General features: G+C 46.7%; 1 protein-coding gene across 1 annotated transcript in view; it reads left to right on the plus strand.

Annotated features, from left to right (window-relative positions):
* The window catches only part of WWC3 (WWC family member 3), a 120,409-nt gene that overhangs the window by 62,380 nt on the left and 37,200 nt on the right, over positions 1–20,829 (plus strand). The window contains exons 6-8 of the mRNA XM_065900894.1: positions 9,547–9,676; positions 12,717–12,863; positions 16,501–16,574. Coding sequence (XP_065756966.1) covers positions 9,547–9,676; positions 12,717–12,863; positions 16,501–16,574 — 351 coding nt within the window. The remainder of the gene's footprint in view (positions 1–9,546; positions 9,677–12,716; positions 12,864–16,500; positions 16,575–20,829) is intronic.

Below are 20,829 nucleotides of genomic sequence, written 5' to 3' on the forward strand. Positions count from 1 at the left end.
GGCAGAGAGCCGCCTAAATCGGCTCGACCGTCCCCTCGGGTCAGTTGACCCAGCCGCCCAAGCAGTACAGCTTTTTAAAAAAGTTTTGCTTAAACAAATCAAGCTGCATTTTCAATATCGGCTACTGGTTTTGTTACTCATTTTGTCCATCTGCCGTGGTGCTTCCTGGCGCAGCAATACCTGTTCTGTGATTTTACGCCATACAGCCCTGCCTGCCTCCAGATGCTCCCATGCCTGCTGGGTGCTTCTCTGTGCACCGTGGCCGTGCCTTCCTGTGTCACTTCTGCTAAAGGGCTGGATCAGAAAAAAGCAGAAGCAAATCATTTAATTTGGCAGGTCTTCACAGGTTGCTTGGACTGTCCAGTTGAATTGGAGGTTGATTTCCTTCTTTCATTTGGCCACACTGTAGCTTTCTCTCTTCACCAGGGCGAACCAAGACTTCCCAGCGTCTCTAGATAATAGTGACTTTTCATGCTGGGCCTCACGCAGTTAATTTAGCTCTCACTCGCTGAAGCTCTGGTGCAGGTGATCGGGTTTCAGGGTGGTTCAGGAACACTGAGGTCACATGGGATCCCCGAGCCTCAGAGGGGAGCCCCGGCCGGCACCTTCCCCCATTGGCCCTGGCTTCTGTAGCAGGACTGCTGGGCCCAGTGCCTCTTCCTCTGCTCGGCCTCCATCCCTCTGGCCACCTCCATTTCTTTACGCGAAGACAATGGTTATATTGCAACGTCAGGGCTCAGGTGACAGAGAAAACCCCTTCCCCTTAGCATTGCTAGGAAGGAAATTCATCTCTTGTAGTCAAGGTAATTTTAAGACTAGGAAAAGACGGCCTCAGTTGCTCCGGGTTTATTGGACGGGAAGCAGAAGCTGGTCTGGGAAGAGTTATAACTTTACACCTGCAGCCGGAGCGGAGTATGAGTTGTGCGCTTGCAGAGAGAAGGGCCAGTGCTGTTTGATCTTCTTTCTGCTTTCCTTAGCAAGAATCCTTAGCGATGGGAAACATGCCCGCTGCCAAGGGGACGGTCCTCACTGCTGGATACCCACCCTCCCCAGTGGAGGCTGACGGGTGGCCTGAGGGAAAGTTCTGGACCTGGCCTTGGTCCTGGGGGACCCAGCCCAGCTTTCCAGATGGAGCTGCCTCTCGAGGCAGCTTCTAGTTGGTTGCTGTGTTGTCACTGCAAATGGTCGGTCACTCTATGCTGTGACACGAGCTCACGGGAAGGAGAGGGAACAAGGGTGCTTGTGCCGTGCTTAAAACGCTTTGCCAGTGAAAAGTAGACTGATACCTTCCTCTGAGTTACACAGGCCATGTGTGAGATGAAAACAGCCTCTTTATTTATCTGGTATTGCAGATTGGCTCTTGTGTTTGGATCAAATCATGCAGACAGGTATTATTTATTGAGAAATTTGGAAAGCCTCTGGTAAGCATCGATAATGTGATTACCCCACCCCTGCTGTGAAATCCCAAGTCTGAGCACAGATAATACGTGAGCTGTTACATGTAAATGGGCTTCTCAGATATTATTTCCAACATCAACTTAAGGCAGAGACCCTAGATTTTCCTCCAGAAAATTTTCTGCTGTTCTTGCTTCCCAGAATAGCCCGTGTATTTTTTTCCAGAGCACCTCACCGAGAGTTTGGCTACTTATAACATTTTAAACTCGACTTGTTTATCTTGGTGAACTTTCCTGGCTAGCAAGGAAATCCATCATTATGCTTGGATCCAAGTGAGGAAAAAAGAACCTTTTGTATTTTTTTTTAAGTCTATGTATGTTAATTTTTGTAGATGGGAGCTGGCCGTGAACACATTCTCTGGGTTAATGATAGAACGCGTGTGTGTGTGTATAATGTATATAAACTTTTAATGATGGAAAATGTCAAATATACACAAAAGTAGAGAGAATGGTATAAGGGAACCTTTCTGTACCCCTCACCCTGCTTCAACAACTAACCACACAATGGCCAGTCTTGTTTTGTCTGTCACACAGCCTCATCGCCCAAGCTCTTACCGCATTATTTTTTTTTTTTTTTTTTTTTTTTGCGGTACGTGGGCCTCTCACTGTTGTGGCCTCTCCGGTTGTGGAGCACAGGCTCCGGACGCACAGGCTCAGCGGCCATGGCTCATGAGCCCAGCCGCTCCGCGGCATGTGGGATCCTCCCGGACTGGGGCACGAACCCGTGTCCCCTGCATCGGCAGGCGGACTCTCAACCACTGCGCCACCAGGGAAGCCCTCTTACCGCATTATTGAAGCAAATCCCAGAGTCATATTTCATCCATAAATGTCTCTCCTAAAGTAACGGACTCCTTTTGAAAACATAACTATAATACCTGTGCCACTTAGTAGCAATCTCTTAATGTTGTCCTTTCTCCAGCAAGTGTTCCCATCTCCCTGGTTTGTTTGGGTCCGGGTTCCGACAAGGTCCACACCGTACGTTTGATTAGTGTGTCTCTTAATCTCTACCCTCCTCTTCTTTTTTCCTTCCTTTCTTCCTGCTGACATCTTATTTGTTGAAGAAGCTACTTTGCTTGTCCCAAAGAATTGCCCTGATACTGGATTTTGCTGCTTGAACGTGCACGGCGTCACTTAACACGCTCCACTGTCCCCTGCTATTTACGTAAACGGGTGTCATTAATCCGAGAGGCTTGATCTGACTCAAGTTCAGTTTCATTTTCTTTTCCTTTTGGTCAGCAGGTGCACACTCTCTGGTTGTCTCTTTTTTTGTGTGGTATGAAGATTATTAGTGGGGTCTGGCATTGTCAGCCTGATACATCCATTTGTAATGTTTCCCATCAGCTTTTCACGTAATGCTGTGCACGTGTAGACACAAGAGGTTTCAGGATAAGTTCTCGAAGGTGGGTTTGCTGGGTCACAGGGTAAAGGCATTGGCCGTATTCTCCTTGGGAGGATGGCACCATTTTGCATTCCCACCACTAGGTAGATGCGTGTTCCTGTTCCAGCCACGTGGCCAGCAGAATGTGTTGTCACTCACGCTTTTGCATTTCTACCAGTCTTATCGGTGAGAGATAGTGTCTCAGTGTCGTTGTAATTTGCATTTCTCTTGAAGCCCTTTATAAACGTCTTTAGAAAATAGGAGCAACGTTTACAAGTCATGAAAGTCTTCAGAAAAATCAAACTTTTCCAGTGAAAGAGCTACTGGGTATCGCTGCCCCAAAGTTTCTGAAGCTTGTTTTGAAAAACTGTCTTCATGTAACTCATGGTTAGCACCCGGGGGCAAGGGGGGAGGAGCTAGAATGAGGATGTCCGCAGCTTCCCAAATGGGTGATGCCCAAGAACGTGCTGGATGTGCCAATGGGTAGGGGAGAGCTCCCTCTTTAGTGACGCTAGACCTCCTGGGCGTCTGGAATGTTCCTCCTGTTCGACTGTGAGGTGTCCTGCAACCGGGAAGCTCGTTTAACATCACTTCTCCCTGAGTTTCCCACGCTTCTGTGCCACCAGAGCTTTTTCCCGCCGTGCCACCTGTAACGTCCCCAAGTGCCGATGTGGTGGCTGCTCGTCCTCACGCCAGCCATGGGGTTCTTGTAAAGTGTCTCCACTGCGTGGCCCCTGGTGGCTCTCTCACTTAGAATATGATCCAGACTGCAGATGAGTTGGCCCCCATCCTCACCTCGTTCCCCCAGTGTCCCCCTCACTCACCTGCGTCAGCCCGCAGTGCAACTCGCAGCTCCTTGTGCCTGGAACTCTCTCCCCAAGTCTCTCGCGCCTGTCCCCTCCCTTCCATAGTTCTCTGGACAAATGGCATCTCGCCAAGGTCCCTGCTCACCACTGTGTCTAAACAGCAGCCCTCTCCCCACCCTCTATCCCTACACCTGGCTTCGTTTTCCTTGGACCACCAGTTGCTGCCTGACCCGGTGGTTTCTTTCTTGTCATCTGTGTCCTCGCCTAGTGTCACGCTGTGCGAGGATGCGGACTTGGCCTGGTTCCATACTCGGTCCTTGGGATGCAGCCAGCTCCGGGTGCAGGGCAGGGCTTGGTGGGGTGAGGGGACCAGCCCGGGGGCCGTGCGGCACTGCTCCTGGGTCACCAGGACCCCCTGGGCCAGGGCCTGGGCTGCGAGCATCGGGGAGGTCGCTGCATCGGCCCAGGTGCCTTCTTATTAACTGCCCTCTAGCGTTTCCTTCTCTGCTTCTTACTGTGTTATATTGTGTTTTAAGAAATCCTATTTCTATCACTGCTGTTCAGATCACAGAAAGGGGTGCTCATTAAACGCACCAGTACCCACTTTCCGTGAGGTGTGTTCTTAGCCCCTGGGTCAGCCTCTTTGCTTTGAGCCTTTTAATTGCTTGATGACATTCTTCCGCTTTGGGATGCTGTGATGAAGTTAAGCCCGTGTGTCTCCTGCAATAAGAGAGAGTGACTGCACTCTGCGGACCATTCGATACCACAACGAGGCAGCATTAGACCTCGGAATTAGCATTTTCTGTCCGAGGGGATTTAGTGGTTTCAGAAGAGAACGGGATTGTTCACAGGTAGCGCAGGCTTAGACCAGCAGTATCCCATTACCGTAGCACAGAAGCTACAGCCCATGCTAAAAGGCCAGCGCTCCTCAGATAACAGTAAAACATACAGAAATGGGGGCGGAAACAAAAAGAGCGTTGTTCCCGTCGTGAGACGGGTCTGGCGTTCCACGCAGGACCGGCTGCTGATAGAAAGCTGCCGGAAGCTTTGTGAGGGTTGTTCAAGGCCCCCTGCCAGGGCTGGTGATGTAAAAGGTAGAGTTGTAACAACACTTCTCATTCTTGGGGCTTGTAATGTGTGGTATTAACGTGGGATATCTTTCGAGGCCTGGCAGCCCTTTTCTTCAAGATGTGGGTTTAAGAATCCATTTGGTTTTAGTTTTGTCGGACCAGTTCTCTTGACATCTTTTTTTTTATTTTTTTAATTAATTAGTTTATATTTATTTTTGGCTGCGTTGGGTCTTCGTTGCTGCGTGCAGTCTTTCTCTAGTTGCGGCGAGCAGGGGCTACTCTTGGTTGCGGTGCGAGGGCTTCTCATTGCAGTGGCTTCTCTTGTTGCGGAGCACGGGTTCTAAGCGCATGGGCTTCAGTAGCTGTGGCACGCGGGCTCAGTAGTTGTGGCACGCAGTCTCAGTATTTGTGGCTTGCGGGCTCTAGAGCACAGGCTCAGTAGTTGTGGCTCACGGGCTTAGTTGCTCGGCGGCATGTGGGATCTTCCTGGACCAGGGCTTGAACCCGTGTCCCCTGCATTGGCAGGCGGATTCTTAACCACTGCACCACCAGGGAAGCCCTTCTCTTGACATCTTAAGTTGAACAACAAATATGGACACTTGAGGGCAGTGGGAGGGGGAGGTTGATGAGAATCATCTTGAAGATGCTTTCTTAGCGGTGTGTGGTCAGCATTTGAAGCTGTGCCTTCTTTTCTCTCTAACCGTTTCTTTCAAAGGCAGCCAGTAAAGAGCACCAGTTTACTTTGGGACAACATTTGACTGGCTATGTGGGTGGCCCTCAGATTTGACACAATGCGAGTTTGGAGGCCTTGACCCTGAATGTATTGCTAGCCCGGCAACAGAAGAGGATGAGTGTGGTGTGAGGGGCCTCAGTGTGAAGCTCACTGTGCCTCTTATTGGCTGTGTGACCTTGAGCAAGTCACTTAACCTTCCTGAAGCTGCTGCAAAATGTTGAGGGGTGAAAAGTAAAGGCTGTGTGGTCTGTGTCCTGGGTTTTTTTTTTTTACACTGGGTCTTAGTCCATTCAGGCTGCGTAACAAAGTGCCATAGACCGGCCGGCTTATAAACAACAGAAATTCATTTCTCATAGTTCTGGAGACTGGAAGTCCAAGTTCAGGGTGCCAGCATGGTCAGGTTCTGTGTCTGGTGAGAGCCAGCTTCCCACTTCACAAATGGCCATCTTCTCGCCGTGTCCTCACATGGCGGAAGGGGCAGGGGAGCTCCCTGGGGCCTCTTTCATAAGGGCACTGATCCCATTCATGAGGGCTTCTCCCTCATGACCTGATCACCTCCCAAGGGCCCCGCCACCTGATCCTGTCATCCTGGGCATTAGGATTCCAGCGCGTGGGTGCTGGGGGGACAGAAGCATGCACATCACGTCGCACTGCATAATAACTTGTGTTCTTACTAATGCCGTCTTTTGTTGAGCCCTTGTCAACTTTCCGTCGTCTTATTTGAGATGTATAAGCACTGTTTTGAGCTCTTAATTAAAATTAAAAAAAATAAAATAAAAAAAAATAATAAAATAAAATAAAAAAAAATTAAAAAAAGAAAAAGCTCTTTGGCAGTCACAGATGTTATGATTTTCTTCACGAAATGGAATATATTGATATTTTAGAAAGTACCAAATCATTGAGTATATCCTCCGAATTTGACCAAAGTTTTAGAGGGAATTTGAGAAAAGGGAGAAAACTCCCAAATAAGTGAATTTTTGCAGATGCGATGGAAGAGGGTGCCTGTCCTTTGAAGTTTTTGCTAGATGATAAAGCAGGTGGGCCCTATCTTGGCCACTGTGAGCAGGAGGGCACCCAGGGGTAGCAAGGGCCATCGCTGCACCTGGTGATCCAGTTCGGGCTTGACACCTGGGAGGTGTAGGTTTGAACCTTGGCTCTGCCAGATCTCAGCTTGTCCTCTTGGGCTACTTAATCTCTCTAAGCCTCAATTTTTCCATTATAAAGTCTTAGAAGATTGTGCTCATCTCATAAAACTGTTGAGGGGATTAAATGAGATGACAGACATAAAGCATGCAACAAGACTCTGTCACCTAGTAGTAGGTGCTTGATACACTGAACTATTTTAATATGCTATTGATATAATTATATGATTTAGTCAAGTAATATGTACTGTATCAAATATGGCTATATAAGGTTATATTTATATAATAATAACTTTTTACATAATTATATATTCTACAGTAATACGTAACTATTTTTAAACAATAGTGTTTCAGAGATTCCTAGAACTTTGAGATCATCTTCTCTAATAGCTTTCACACCTTTTAACAGTGGAATCTTTTCCCCTTTCCTTCCCCTCAAATGACACCTTCTGTGGAAGCAGACTGTCTCAGACGGAGCAAAGGGACGGGCTTGCCGAAGCAGGGGTGAGGGTCCCCGAGCCCTGTGTGGGTTCTCCCTTTACTCCAGCTCACCACTCCAGGACACCCTCGGGACAGAGTGAAAACAGCTGCTCTCGGTCAATCTTCATTCCTTTTCGAGGTCTCAGAGCCACCTGAGTGGAGCTGAGGTCAGGGCCCGGGTCCGTGGCCTTAAAGTTGAACTTTGGTTCTCCGACGCGCTTTGCAGTGTCTGCCGATGAGAGGCATTACAGGGTTGCGGATCCCTCTCCCTGACGGGAATCGGGGCCTGTTTTCCTCCAGGTAGTGGCCATTCCCATTGTAGATGCTGGTGCCTTGACAGGCAGCTGGCGCAGCGCCTGGCTTTACTGATGGCTGCACTTAGGCTCTGTAGCTACTAAAAGCTGTAAGGAATTCACAACACCTAAGTACGAAGCTGGAGCTGATGTGGTTAGCATCTTACGTCGCGGCCTTAACAGTGGTTGTGTGTCTGTACTCTCTGACCATTTGATTAGCACTGATGATTAAGGAATTGAAAACATTTAGTTCAGTGCAGTAGAGTTTCATTTCTCTATGTGGGTGTCAGTGTCAGGTGACGATCCATTTGCTGTATTTCTCATTCTGGAGGAGCCAGTAGGCCTGGTTAGCAAAGGCATTGGTCATTAACTGTTACAGAGAAATCACACTTTTTTGGCCTTGGGTTTTTTGTATGGAAATGATGTAACCCTTTTCTACAGACTTCATCAACCTATGTGGGTTGTGGTTTGTGACATTAAGTGAGATGTATTGAAAGCCTTTTATCAGAAGATGGATATAAGGAGATATTATTACATAAATGAGTCTAGATTCTCTCTGCAAGAAAAGTTGGGCCACTTCCTAGACAGATGCAGTGCTGGGAGATGGATGGCCTTTGTTCCTGCCTTTCATTAGAGACTCCTGGTTCTCCATAGAACAGCTGAAATGGAAAAACACATGGCCAGGTCATGCTGGGATGTAGGGGTGTCACCATTCAATGTGTGGGGTCCCCCAGTGCATCTGTATCCGCTCTCCAAGGAAGAGGACTCGGGACCAGGTTTCATAAATATTTTGTTTGTTGCAGATGGCAATCATAGCGGTGCTGTTGAGCCCTGAAGCCCTATTCCGAAGGGAGGGCATGATTTCCTGCTTGTTCTCTCATTCCAGTGGTGCTGATAGCTCAGATCAGCTCTGGTGCTGAGTTTTGCTGTGAGTTGTGACATTTGTAGCCAGGAATTTGTTAATGATAATAAAGTACCGGCGTTGGTGCATTTTTTTACTTTTTCTCCCATGAGTAAGTAGACTGAGCATTATCCTGGTAATAATAATCAGTGCAGACATTATATGCCAGGTCTCTGCTAAGTAAGCCCTTTCCTTACATTTCTCATTAAGTGGGAGGGACATTTTTAGTGTCCTCATCTGAGGCATGAGGAAACTGAGGTTTAAAGAGGTGAAGTGTCCCGCCCAGGGTCCCACTGTAGAGCTGGAGTGTCACCTGTACTCACCAGCATGCCAGGATGCTCTTGTGAGTGGAACACAGGGCGTTTGCGCTGGCCGTTAAGCATCTGGATTTTCGGGTAACATGGGGGAAGCAGTTTAGAGCCAGAATCTGTGTCATCGTGTATCTGGTGACTTTCCAGAGAAGGAGTTCGTTCTGTTTCTGGACCAAAGTCTCTTCTTCAGCCCCGAGGGCTTCCAAGGCTTAAGACTTAGGTATGGAAGATGTGACCAAGGACGAGCTACAGGAGGCTGCCTGCTCTTTGCAGGCCGGAGCCAAGCCTAGTCTCGGTCAGCGCTCTGCTTCCACCACCCAGAACCAGGCCTTGTGCGCCCCGGGGTGGGCTGGCTGGAAGGAAGGATGGATGGAAGTTAGCTTGAATGGGAAGCATGAAGGAAGGATGAATGGATGTTTGAGCAGAAGGGGAGTAGTAGATTGAGAGAGTGATAAATGAGAACCAGAATAAAAGATAGAGGAACCATAAGAGTTTCCAACTTTTGTACAGGGTGTCCCTGTTGAAAGTTCACTACTTTTTGCTGTTTCCCATATATTCTTCTTGTACACAGATTTCATCTGTATGTTTATTTAATAGACATTTTTGACCACTAAGCCAGATGCTGGGGATAAACGAATAAGACATGATCCTGCTCTCAGAGAGGGAAATTTAAAATTTCAGGAAATTTTTAAGCCAGTGAACTCCTTGCCTGAGCATTAGTAGAGAACACGGGAACCCTGCCTGGAACGTCCTCACCTGCAGAGGAAGCTCTTGGAGCAAAGGGAGCCATCCACCAGCAGTCTCATCGGGTGTTCACCACAAACAAGGAAGGTCTTATGGGATCTTTGTTTTTCTTTGTCAAAACATTGTTTTTAACTGTTTCCCACCTTTCTCTGAAGCTTTTAAGTTTGGGGTTGTTGTTGTTTAATAGAATGTTGTAATCTCGCATAGAATGACTCATATTTCTTTTCGAACCAGGATTGATCGTAAGATGTCAAGTGCTCACACCAATTACAAACTGGATGAGGCTCAGGCTATAATGAGCGAGCTCAGGACCATCAAGAAAGCCATTTGTACAGGCGAGAAGGAGAGGCGGGATCTGATGCAAGTAAGAGGCCCGGGTGCTCTTCAGAGCCCACGTCCGTCTGTCTGCCCACCTGCTTATCTCTTAACTTTATTTAATAATTAAAAAAAAAATATTTACTATATATATTATATATTTATTATATAATCATACATATTTTAAAGACATACATGTATGTATGCTATATATGTATATATGATATCTTCTATATATGTGTATGTACATATTTATAAATATTTAAAAATATGCGTATTAGTTTCCTAGGGCTGCCATGACAAAGAGCCACAGACCAGGTGGCTTAGAACAACACAAGTTTATTCTCTCCAAGTCTGGAGAACAGAAGTCTGATATCAAGGTGCGGCAGGGCCACGCTCTGTCTGAAGGCTCTAGGGGAAGCTCCTTCCTTGCCTCTTCCAGCTCCTGGGGGCTGCTGGCAGTCCTTGGTGTTCCTCGGCTTGTAGACGTATCACTCCAGTCTCTGCCTTTGTCATCACGTGGTTTCCCGTGTCTCTGTGTATGAATTTTTTCTTCTTATAAGGACACCGATCATTGGATTAGAACCTGCTCTAATCCAGCATGACCTCATGTTAACTTGATTCCATCTGCAGGCCTTCCTTCCAAATAAGCACACATTCCAGGTTCTGGGGGTTAGGACTTCAACATATCTTGTTGGGGGACACAATTAAGGCCACAACAATGGGTGATACATTTGTATTGTTAAATAATCAAAATAATTCAACGTCTGTTGTAAGAGTTGCTGTCACCCCATTCTCTCACCTCCTGTAGCTGCTTTCATTAGCTTCTTGTACACCCTTCCAGACACTTGAAAGTGTGAACACGTGGCCAGCTGCCCTCGCAGAAAGCCGGGCCTGTGCCTGCTGCCCCGCGGTAGCTTCTGCACCTAACCGTTATGCCCTGTACCTTTTCCCGTCTCTGGACTCAGAGTTCCCTCCTTCCTGGATATGGCTGCATAGTATTCCACTGTGAGGACAGACTGTTTTTTCATTGTAGCTTTATATTGCGTTATTTTTTTGCCCCTTGAACTCCTGCAGTTTCTGTTATTTTTAGAAACAGCTGAGTTTTTTCAGAGACCCATGCCGGGCTCCTGCTCGGTGCCGGAATGCATCTGATGCTCTCTGTTGTGGCTTTTCCTTTCGGCTCAGCACACCGAGTGAGCACCTGGTGCTGGGAGGCATTTGTCTCGATTCTGTAGCATGTAAGACACAGAAGGACATGGGAGCAAAGCTCAGACTCGTAGGCCGAGTGCAACAGGTGCGCACATGACTGCCTTGCCCGGCAGTGCTTCCTAACGTCAAGGGCGTGAGGCTGGAGTGTCGCTAGGCTGCTCGTTCAATTGCAGATTACCAGACCCTACCCCAGGTCTCCTGGATTAGACTGTCTGGGGTTGGGACCCAGAAATCTGTATTTTCAGATGCCCTGTATTTCCAGGTCATGAGAGGTAAACGGTCAGTTGTTAGATTTTCTCCGAGGCCTGGTAGCAAGGAGAACAGCGGCCGTCTGCCGAGGCCTCTGTGTGCCGCACTGGGCGAGGTGCTCTGCGGACATCACCCATGTGATCCAAGCCCAAACCCTGGTGTGAAGCAGGTGGTACTTCACCCCAGGGACACGGAGGCCTCGCCCGGGACGTGGAGCTGGTGTCCCTGCCCCGTTCTTTCTGAGAGTGCAGAGCTGGCCAAGCCACCCAGTTGCCTCGAGTGGGTTCCCCACCACGGAGGCTGGAGATAGAATTTCTGGAAGAAGCTTCAGACCCCAGCATCTTCTCTGAGATGCTCCAGGGAGACGCACAGGCAATGTCTTCATCTAGTAAAATCAAATAAGTTGTTTCATCTTTGTTATATGACTGTAGCAATCTTGACCCATTCCAAGACGCCTTTGTCTAGATCCCGAGGCAGCTACCTGGGGTACACTGCACGTGGGCGTCTAGTGTCTGCAGGAATATCTGCTGAATGTGAATGCATTCACAAGTCTTTTATTTAAAAAAATTTTTTTCATGTTTTTCTCTTATTTTTTTAAATTTCTTTTTATGGGGGTATAGTTGCTTTTCACAGGTCTTTTAAAAATCTTAGAAAATCTCATTTCTCTTTAACTTTTACCCAAAAGCGTTCCCTGTACCAGAATTTATGCTTACTCTAATTTTTGGTAAACTGACATCCATATAAGATGACTTTTGACCCTGTAGCATTGTGACTGAAAAGCCAGGTTATAAGAATATGTAAATATCATCTGGGAGCTGTTTTCACCTTCTGTGTGGTACTGAAGACCTCAAGGCGGCAGTCGTCTCTGTTGGACTTATTTATTGATAGACTATTTTGGATGGAAATACTTTCCCCCCTCCCCTTTGCTCTATTGAGGTACACTTGACAAATAAAATTGTATAAATTTAAGGTGTACGTGATGGTTTGATATACACATCTATTGTGAAATGATTACCACAATAAGTTAACACATAACTAACGCAATTAGTTAACACATCCATCACGTTGCACGGTTACCTTTCTTTTTACATGGTGAGGACTTTTAAGATCTACCCTCTTAGCAACTTGCAAACATGCGCTACAGTATTGCTAACTATACTCACCATGCTATGGACATGAGGTTCATGAGATCCGGGGACTTATTCCCCTTACAGCTGGGACTTGGTACCCTTTGACCAGCATCTCCCCATTTCCCCCAACCCTCCAGCCCCTGGCAACTGCCTTTCTACTCTCTATTTTGAATTTGGCTTTTTTGGAGGGAATGCTTATTTTTTCTTTAGGAAACACAAAGGTTTAAAAAAACGTAGAAGTGGTACCACAGTTGTTCTCTATGTTATTCACATGCTGCCAGGAGGACTCAGTTGCCGTCTGATTTAAATTACTACGAGTTTCATGAAAGATGCATGTGCTGATCGACATTTCTTTTGAATCTCGTGAGAATGGAGTTGGGGCCGGCCTGCTCTCCAGTAATGAAGCTGCCGACCTGGAACGGGAAGGAAATGACCGCTGTGAAAGGGAAGAGAAGCATCGCCATCGCTGCTCAAGTCTCTTGTTTCATTCTGTTTCAGAGCCTGGCCAAGCTGACCGATGGCTTCAGGAATAGCTGTTCTCTTACCGACCCTCTGCAAGAGTTCCCTCCCAGTGCAGGCGCGCTGGGCGAGTCTTTACCTCACCAGTTCTGCGATGCTGGGTCTCAGACTGAGGTCATCGGCGAGGTACGCTCACTGGGCAGGGGGAGGAACCGAGTGTGCCCAGAGAGAAAAGGACTGCTTTCGTGTGGCCGTCACCCATTTCTTTAAATTTTCCACTTTCCCTTCAAAAATGTTTCCCTTCAAAAAGTTTGAAGAAAGAATATTGTTTTCCACTTCTAGCCATCTTGAAGGTTCAGGGGCCTGGGAGGCAATTGAATGGCTTATTACCTCTATCCTTGTGATTCGCATTCTTAGAAAAGGCAGAATCCTTTTGAGAGTTGAGTCTAGATGTTTCTTGGCAGACCTATGACTTTTTAGAGCATGAATCAGCTAACCCTTTCTGCCAAGGTCCAGATAATAAGTGTTTTAGGCTTTGCTGGCCATGCAGTCTCTGCCATAGCTACTCAGCTGTGTTGTCATAGTACAGAAGCAGCCGTTGGCCATATGTGAATGGGTGGGTGGGGCTTGTTCCAGTAAAATTCCAATAAAACTTTATTTACAGAAAGAGGTGGTGGGCCGGATTTGGCCTTCGGGCCGTAGTTTGCTGAGCTCTGGCTTAGGCCAGTGATTTTCAGAGGCTTTGTGGCTGTGTCACTCTTGGCTTATACTTTGATGCTATTTCTTATTCTTCTAAGAGAATGTCAGGAAATTGAATTGAATTGAAATTAATTTTGTTTGGGACTTGGAAGAATTTCATAATGCCCCTTTTGATAATTAGTAAAGCCTGGAGTTAGCCACAAAAACAAAATTGGCAACCATCATTTGAAGCAGGGTGGTGAATACTTAAAGGCACTACTGTTGTAATGGCATTGAGTGAAGTTTTACATTTATTTGTTAGAAATGGAAAAACAGTTTGGATGGCTTCTTTTTCTTAGGGCTTACTAAGTAAAGATGAAATATCAGTGGAATGTAGAATGCCTTCCTAAAATTAAATAAATAAAAAAAAAGAAAGGAAAACCATTGACTAAAAAACTCTGGATTTTAAATAATTAGCTGATATTTTAAAATGTCGACAAATAGTGCCTCTTTCAGGGGAGTATAATATAGGAAATAATGCCTCTGTGTCTTGGATGTCCTGAACTGCCCTATTTGCTGTGTTCCCCTCATTGTTCTCAAAAGTACACTTGGACATTTTTTGACTAGGTATCTTGGTTTAAAACAGAGAAGAATCTGTAAGTCAAAAATGTCTGGCATTTTTGCCTAAAGATTTTGGCATGAGAGAAGGAAAGAAGTATGATACTTACTGAATTCCATGAATAATTCATTGCTGCTCAACATAAGGTTAGAATTAGAATTTTTAGAGACTCTTAACTAGTTTGAGAACAACAGGTAAGATCGAAGGTTCTGTAATGATTTAGCTAAGACTTTCTAAAGATGTCAGGCGGGGAGTGGCTGGTTATACAGCTATAATAACTTCAGCAGTAAATTATCACTGTTTATGAGTTTACTGGGGCTGGCCCTGGCAGCTTCATGGCTGTTACCTCAATTTACGTAGTGGTTTCCATCTTCTTTTGACAGACGAGGGGGTCAAGGTGCCAGGTTACCTAAGGTCATGTAGCCAGGGAGAGGCAGGTCTGGGTTTGAATCAATGTCTCTGATCCCTAAACCTCTGTGTTTTCTACTACATCAGGTTATAGAAAAATATATCAAAAGGCTATAACTGCATTAGTTAGCTATTGCTGCATAACAAAACATCTCCAACCTAGCATTTTAAAACAGCACACTTTTATTATCTCACATTTATACTGTGGATCAGGAAACTGGGCTGTGTCCTCTGCTTCAGGGGCGCTCAAGAAACTGCAGTCAAGGTGTCAGCCAGGGTTGCAACCTCATGGGAAGGCTTGACTGGGAAGGGTCCACTTTCAGGCTTACATGATTGTTGGCAGGATTCAGTTTCTCACAGGTTGTTGGACTGAGGGCTTCTGTTCCTTACCACATAGACCTCTCTAGCACGGCAGCTTGCTTTGTCACAGTGTGGAAGCCAAGAGAGTCTCCAGCAGGAAGGAAGTCACAGTCTTTTGTAATCTAATCACAGAAATGACTTCCCATCATCTTTGTTGTATTCTTTTGGTTAGAATCAAGTCATGGGTCTAGCCCACTCTCAAAGGGGAGGGATTTCACATGGGATGAATCCCAGGAGGTGAAGGCCATTGGGGGCCGTCTTAGACGTCTGCCTACCTCATGTAGTTATCACTTTGAGTTAGTTTTGTGGGATGGGCATTGATGTAATCAAACATGCTTTTGGAGCCCACGGCTTTGCAAGCACAGATTTGTAAGCAGTACAAGCCTAATGTTGGAATTTAGCAGTTGGGGTACATGTTGTAGGGCTATGTAGGATCCATGAAGCAGGAACCTGTTGGATCCGTTTGGCTGTAGGCTTTTTTTTTTAATTAAAATGTCCATTTCATTCTCACAGAAGAGTACAAAATCAGAGCTTAGAGGTTCATAAATAGCATTGAGAAGATGTTTAAGAAATGACATTTATTTGTCTTGATGGTGAGTCGGCTTTAGGGGTCTCTAATGAACAAGGTGACAAGGTGACAGGTAGCTCAGATCCAGTGTAGAGAGTTTCTGCAGATGCGGTGCTGCAGCCTAAATGCATTTACATTGAGGACACTGTGGAGAGAGGCCTTGGGTGAGGCTGCTGAAATGTGTAAAATCGTGACACATCTCATTGGCGAGCGCTTATAGTCTCGTATAAGGCATTTCTTCTTGCCATTCAAGGCGATAAAGATATAAGGAAATTCCCCATTGACCTGTCTCAAAACTCGTATCAGTGAATTCATTGCCAGTCATACAAGTAGAATATTTCCAAATATTTGTTGACACGAGGTCATTTAAAAAAATAAAGACTTAGGAGTGGCCGTAAGGTATGGCCGAGTAAGGTCAGATCTACAGATGGAGCCGATTTATTGAAACTAGAGTCATATATTTCCAGGAATGAAGGAAGAAGTAACCAAGGTGAGCTGCAGTTACCTCTCATACAGGTCTTATTTGTTTTGTTTGGGAATCTGTTGGCTTCATTGTAATTGGTATGAAAATATTTAGGTGCAACTAGTGATCGCATCAGAGCTCCTCATTTCAACTCTTGACTCCTGAGGCGAGGCGGCCAGTCCCAGGCTTTTCCGTGCCTTCCTTCCGTCCTTTCACCTTTGATTCTTTAACGGGCTGCATAGCCGTCGAAGGAGTCCCGTAGCCAACACCTCACACAGCTCGTCCGTCTTCTTCGGATCTTCTGACTTTTTAGGAGAACACCATTGTTTTGTGTTGATTGAGGAGTGAGAGCATATACTACACTAGGCGGGATGATTTTTTTTGCTTTTCTATCAACTTTGAGGAATTCTCTATTTCTTTTAAAACTTAATTTGTTGTTGTTGCTTGGAATCACACAATAGATGAATATACTTCCACTGGTTTAAAAAAAAAAAAATCCACCAGTGTTGGGACAGCAAAAGTGTTCCCAGCCCCACTCCCAGCCTCCACTGACCAGAGGTGGTGGCTGTTATGCGGTGTGTTTCCTTCCAGACCTTTGAAAAGTGGAAATTGGAAGGCGAATTAAAATATTCTTCATTGTTGCTGGAAGTTTAAGTGAATTTTCTATTTTGAAAATATGTTTTTAATGTGTCTCCCCCATTTTTTTTCTTTCTTCTGTTCCACAAAGTTCGTCTTTGATGATAAAACAAGGCTCGTGGACCGAGTCAGGCTTAACTGGCAGTATGAGGAAGCCAGAAAGAGGTAAGAAGCTCCTTTCTCAAACCTTGCCTCCTGCTTACTTCCTTTCTCCTGTGGAAAGCGGTTTCGTGGAGTTGCAGCGTGTGATTTATCCGCTTCTTATCAGAAAGCAGTGTCTGATAGAGTACAGAATTAAGGTTCTTCATTTATGCGTAGCTTCTGAATACATGTGACAAAATTTCATGTGCATTAAAATGTGAAACTCAATATTGCAAACAGTTATGAAGACGGGATTTAATAAAAACAGAGACTTTTCCGGCTCTCCTTATCCTCTCAGGTAGTTCAGAACCCCCTCCCTGCCTTCCGACTGAGCATCAGTCCCTCAGACCAGCTTAAGCAAACCTGGTTTTTGAATATGTGGCTGCTTATTCCATAGGTTAACAGAAAAAGCCACATATCTTGGGTTAAAAGACAGTTTAGAAAGGATTAGGTCAACGGGTGATGGCGGTACCTAATCTACATCATTTTGATGGAGAGAATTGAAGCTCAGTCGCTTCTGTTGACCTGTGTTGTCCATCACCCGCCTTCTGAAAATCAGGACTTGACCTCGTGTGTGCATTTTCAAAATGTGTCTTTCCCTCCCTCCCTCCCTCCCTCCCTCCCTCCCTCCCTCCCGGTCTCAGCCAGGGTTCATGGGCAGCACTGCCAGGTGGGCTGCCGGCCTCGCAGGCACAGTGTCTTTAGCCTGTCACCTTTCTCCCCATGTGCACCGTGTTCAGTATTCTGACCCTGCCCTAGCTTCCATGTTCTTTTTTTAGGGACTTTCTCTCTTTTGTGCCTTCTGGAAAGAGTCTTAAAACCAAATTATTTCAAAATATGTGCTTCGGAAAGCTGTGAAGCCTATCTTTTTCAAAAAGTTTTGTTTTTTTTTATTCTTCTTAAAAAATATGGAACGCTTCACGAAAACCTTTCTTTAGTCACATATGAACTGCTGTCTGGGGGCGCGGGGAGGAGGAGCGAATGCCACGCAGGGGGCGGGCAGGGGGAGGGCGTGGTTCTGGAAGCGAAATAGGCGGGCCGCTCAGTGTGGTGTATCATTCAGGGATGTCTGGAAATCCGCTTTGTTACCTTTTTAGCAAATGTAAAAATAGCAACAGAAGCAGATCATCTGACTGCCTGCTGGAGGGCCGGCTTGAGCTGCTGCGGCCTCTGCCCAAAGCACCTCTGCCCGGTCCTCCCGGCTCTTGCTCTTCACGATGTCCTTGATGCGCTTAAGGCGGGCACTGCACTTCCACGCAGACCGCTTCCCTCGGCGCCTGCTTCCCCAGCCTCACGCATCCCTTCTCAGGAGCTCGCTGGCTGGCGTTTGTCAGCCGCTGTTATCTCTCCTCAATATTCCTCGGCTCCTTCTGCATGTTTCTGCTGCGCTGTGTGGGTATCGGAATTTGCTGTGTTGTATTAAACTACAGAAAATTGACGGTTGCCACACTTGACATAATCGTTACTGTTCTGCTGTGACATTTACCAACCACAGCAAGTGATTTCTTTGTTTTCCAGAGATGATGTCGGTACAGAGTGAGTAACTTTTTAAATATCGAAATAATACATTTGGGCTGAAAGTCCGTTATTTAAGAAAATTATGCAGGGGAGGACACTGCACTTCATCAGTATCTTCTAAATGGAAGGAGTATTTCAAGGTCACCAGAACCTTGTTAGGAAATGCGATGCAGCTGCAGAGGAGGGTCCTGTCCCCAGCGCTTCAACCTTTGTGGGATAGTAGGGGCTTCTCGGAAACGCCTTTCTGGGCTGCGTAGGCCGCATTTAGAAATCAGAGATGCGTTGTAAAGACGTCCTGGGGTCCTGGGTTGGCTGACAGAAGCACTGCCTTGTTCTTTTCCCACTAGCGCAATGGTTCCCAATTGTGGGGCGGGGAATGGGGGAGGGGTGCGACGGCCCGACCTCACACCCGGCCCCCGGTGGACTTCTGGCCACGTCTGGAGACGTTGTTAGTTGTCACGGCTCTGGGGTGGGTGCTCCTGGCATCTAGTGGGTAGAGACCAGGGATGCTGTTCAGCATACTGCAGCGCACAGGACGGCCCCCAAAAGAGAGTCGTCCAGACGCCACTGGTGCTGAGGCCGAGGGCCCCTGCCCTGTGCTGGAGGATTGTGACGTCTTAGCCGGGCAAATCTGTATGGGTGACCCCCGCAGCTTCACACACGTCCCGCAGCAGTGGGCACAGAAGCTGCTGCAAGGCTGGGAGATTATACTTCTGCCCAGCACCTGCCCTGTTCCAGGTATTGCAAAGAAATTCTGTGGTTTATGTGATGTCATAAAGACATATGGTCTTTGGGACTTCCCTGGCGGTCCAGTGGTTAAGACTCCGTGCTTCCAATGCAGGGGGCCCGGGTTCAATCCCTAGTCAGGGAACTAACATCCCACATGCCGTGCAGCTCGACCAAAAAAAAAAAAAAAATATATATATATATATATAGTCTTTAACCTGTTTGGGAGATAAACTCCCCCACAGCTAACAGAAATATGTGAGGGTGCCAGTGGTTCTGCCTGGGGGTGGGGATACCCCAGGCGGTATCTGGGGTGTGTGTGTGTGTGTGTGTGTGTGAGCACGCACAGTACATATATGTTAGACACACAGGGTTCAGAAACATGCACATATATGCTTGTACATCTATGTACACATAAATAATACATGAATACATTGTTTTTGTCAAAGATGCAATCACTGGAGACCTCCCATCTTATCCTCCTCTCTAATCCTACCTCTCACCATTAATGATTTGCTATGAAACCTTCCAGTTTTTACCTAAACATTGAAATAAATTAAGCTCAATATAGTTAAATACAGTATATGATGCATAGCTTTTACAATGGTTATAGCCATCCTCTGCGGATGGACATCTAGATGATTCCAGTTTTTCCTTTTCACAAATGGTGCACATCTATTTATAGTCCCCAGCCTTGCAGAGATGGCTGTTTCCTTCGACAGATACATAGCAAGGGAACGTATGGGTCTAAAGACATGTCCATTCAAAGTTCGGATAGATACCAGTGAATCGTCTTCCAAAGTAACTTACACACTTTACACTGCCACCGATGGCAGTTGAGAGCCCTGATTTCTGTATCTCCTCCTCATCGTTAAATACCACCATTCTTTGTAAATTTTTCTGGAGTGATGGGCATAGATGTTCTGTCACTTGTCACGTGCTTTTTCCCTGGTGAGAATGGTGCACTTTTGCACTCACGGTACAGTTCAGCATAATTCTGTGTGACTTTTGGTTAGTTAAACGCCAGGTCTGAATTTTTTTTCAGACAAGTGCTCCTTTCAAAACATGTTAGATCCCATCATCCACTAAGGGGTGGGGGTGGGTTTTGCGCCCCCCCCCCACCCCCGGGGGGATGTTTTTGGTTCTCCTGACTGGAGAGAGGGTACTGCTGGCATCCCGGGCGGGAGCCCAAGGACGCTGCTAAACAACCCACAATGCGCCGGACGGTCCCCACAGCAAAGATGTGGGTGGCCCAGAGTTTCTTTTTGCCTTCGAGAAACCTTACTCTTGAGCTTCTTATCTTGCTCCGAAATCCCTACTGTGTGTGAACATCAAGGGCTCAGGAGCAGGTCTTCCACGGACTCAGGGTGTTAGCCTCGTCCAGCCACGTTGGCCCCCCTGCATGCCAGGCCTCACACCGTCCAGGCGCGTTCCTGATTTAGTGCTTGGAGTTGGCAGAATAATGCTGCCCCAGATGGCCTAATCCCCAAACCTGTGACTCTGTGCCTTCCATGGCAGAAGGAACTTTGCACATGGCCTCAAGCTAGAGATCTTGAGATGGGGAGATGACCCTGGATTATCTAGAGAGGCTCAGTGTAATCACAAGGGTGCCTATAAGAGGGAGAAGCAGAGAAGGAGATGTGAGGGTGGCAGGGCCTCGAGCCAAGGAATGTGGGCAGCCCTTGGAAACAGCTGCGAAATGGCTTCTTCCCGAAGCCTCCAGAAGATCACAGCCCTGCTTGCCCATTTTTGACTTCTGACATCTGGAACTGTAAGGTAATCACGTGTGTGTTGTTTTAAGCCACCAAGTTTGTGGTAATTTGTTACAGAAACAAAAGGAAACTAATACAGTGCCCTCTGCCCTCCCTCGCTGTTTCCTCTGCCTGCAATGGAATGCTTGGCCTCAAATGGTCACGTGGCCTCTGCTCTCCTTCTGGTCACTGTGTCAGAGACACTTCTCTGATGATCCTGAATAAAGTTGCACTCCCATCCCCACCCCCATCACCCCGATTCTCCCAGCAAATGTAATCACCCA

This window comes from Phocoena phocoena, chromosome X, assembly GCF_963924675.1.
Source record: "Phocoena phocoena chromosome X, mPhoPho1.1, whole genome shotgun sequence".
NCBI lineage: Eukaryota > Metazoa > Chordata > Mammalia > Artiodactyla > Phocoenidae > Phocoena > Phocoena phocoena.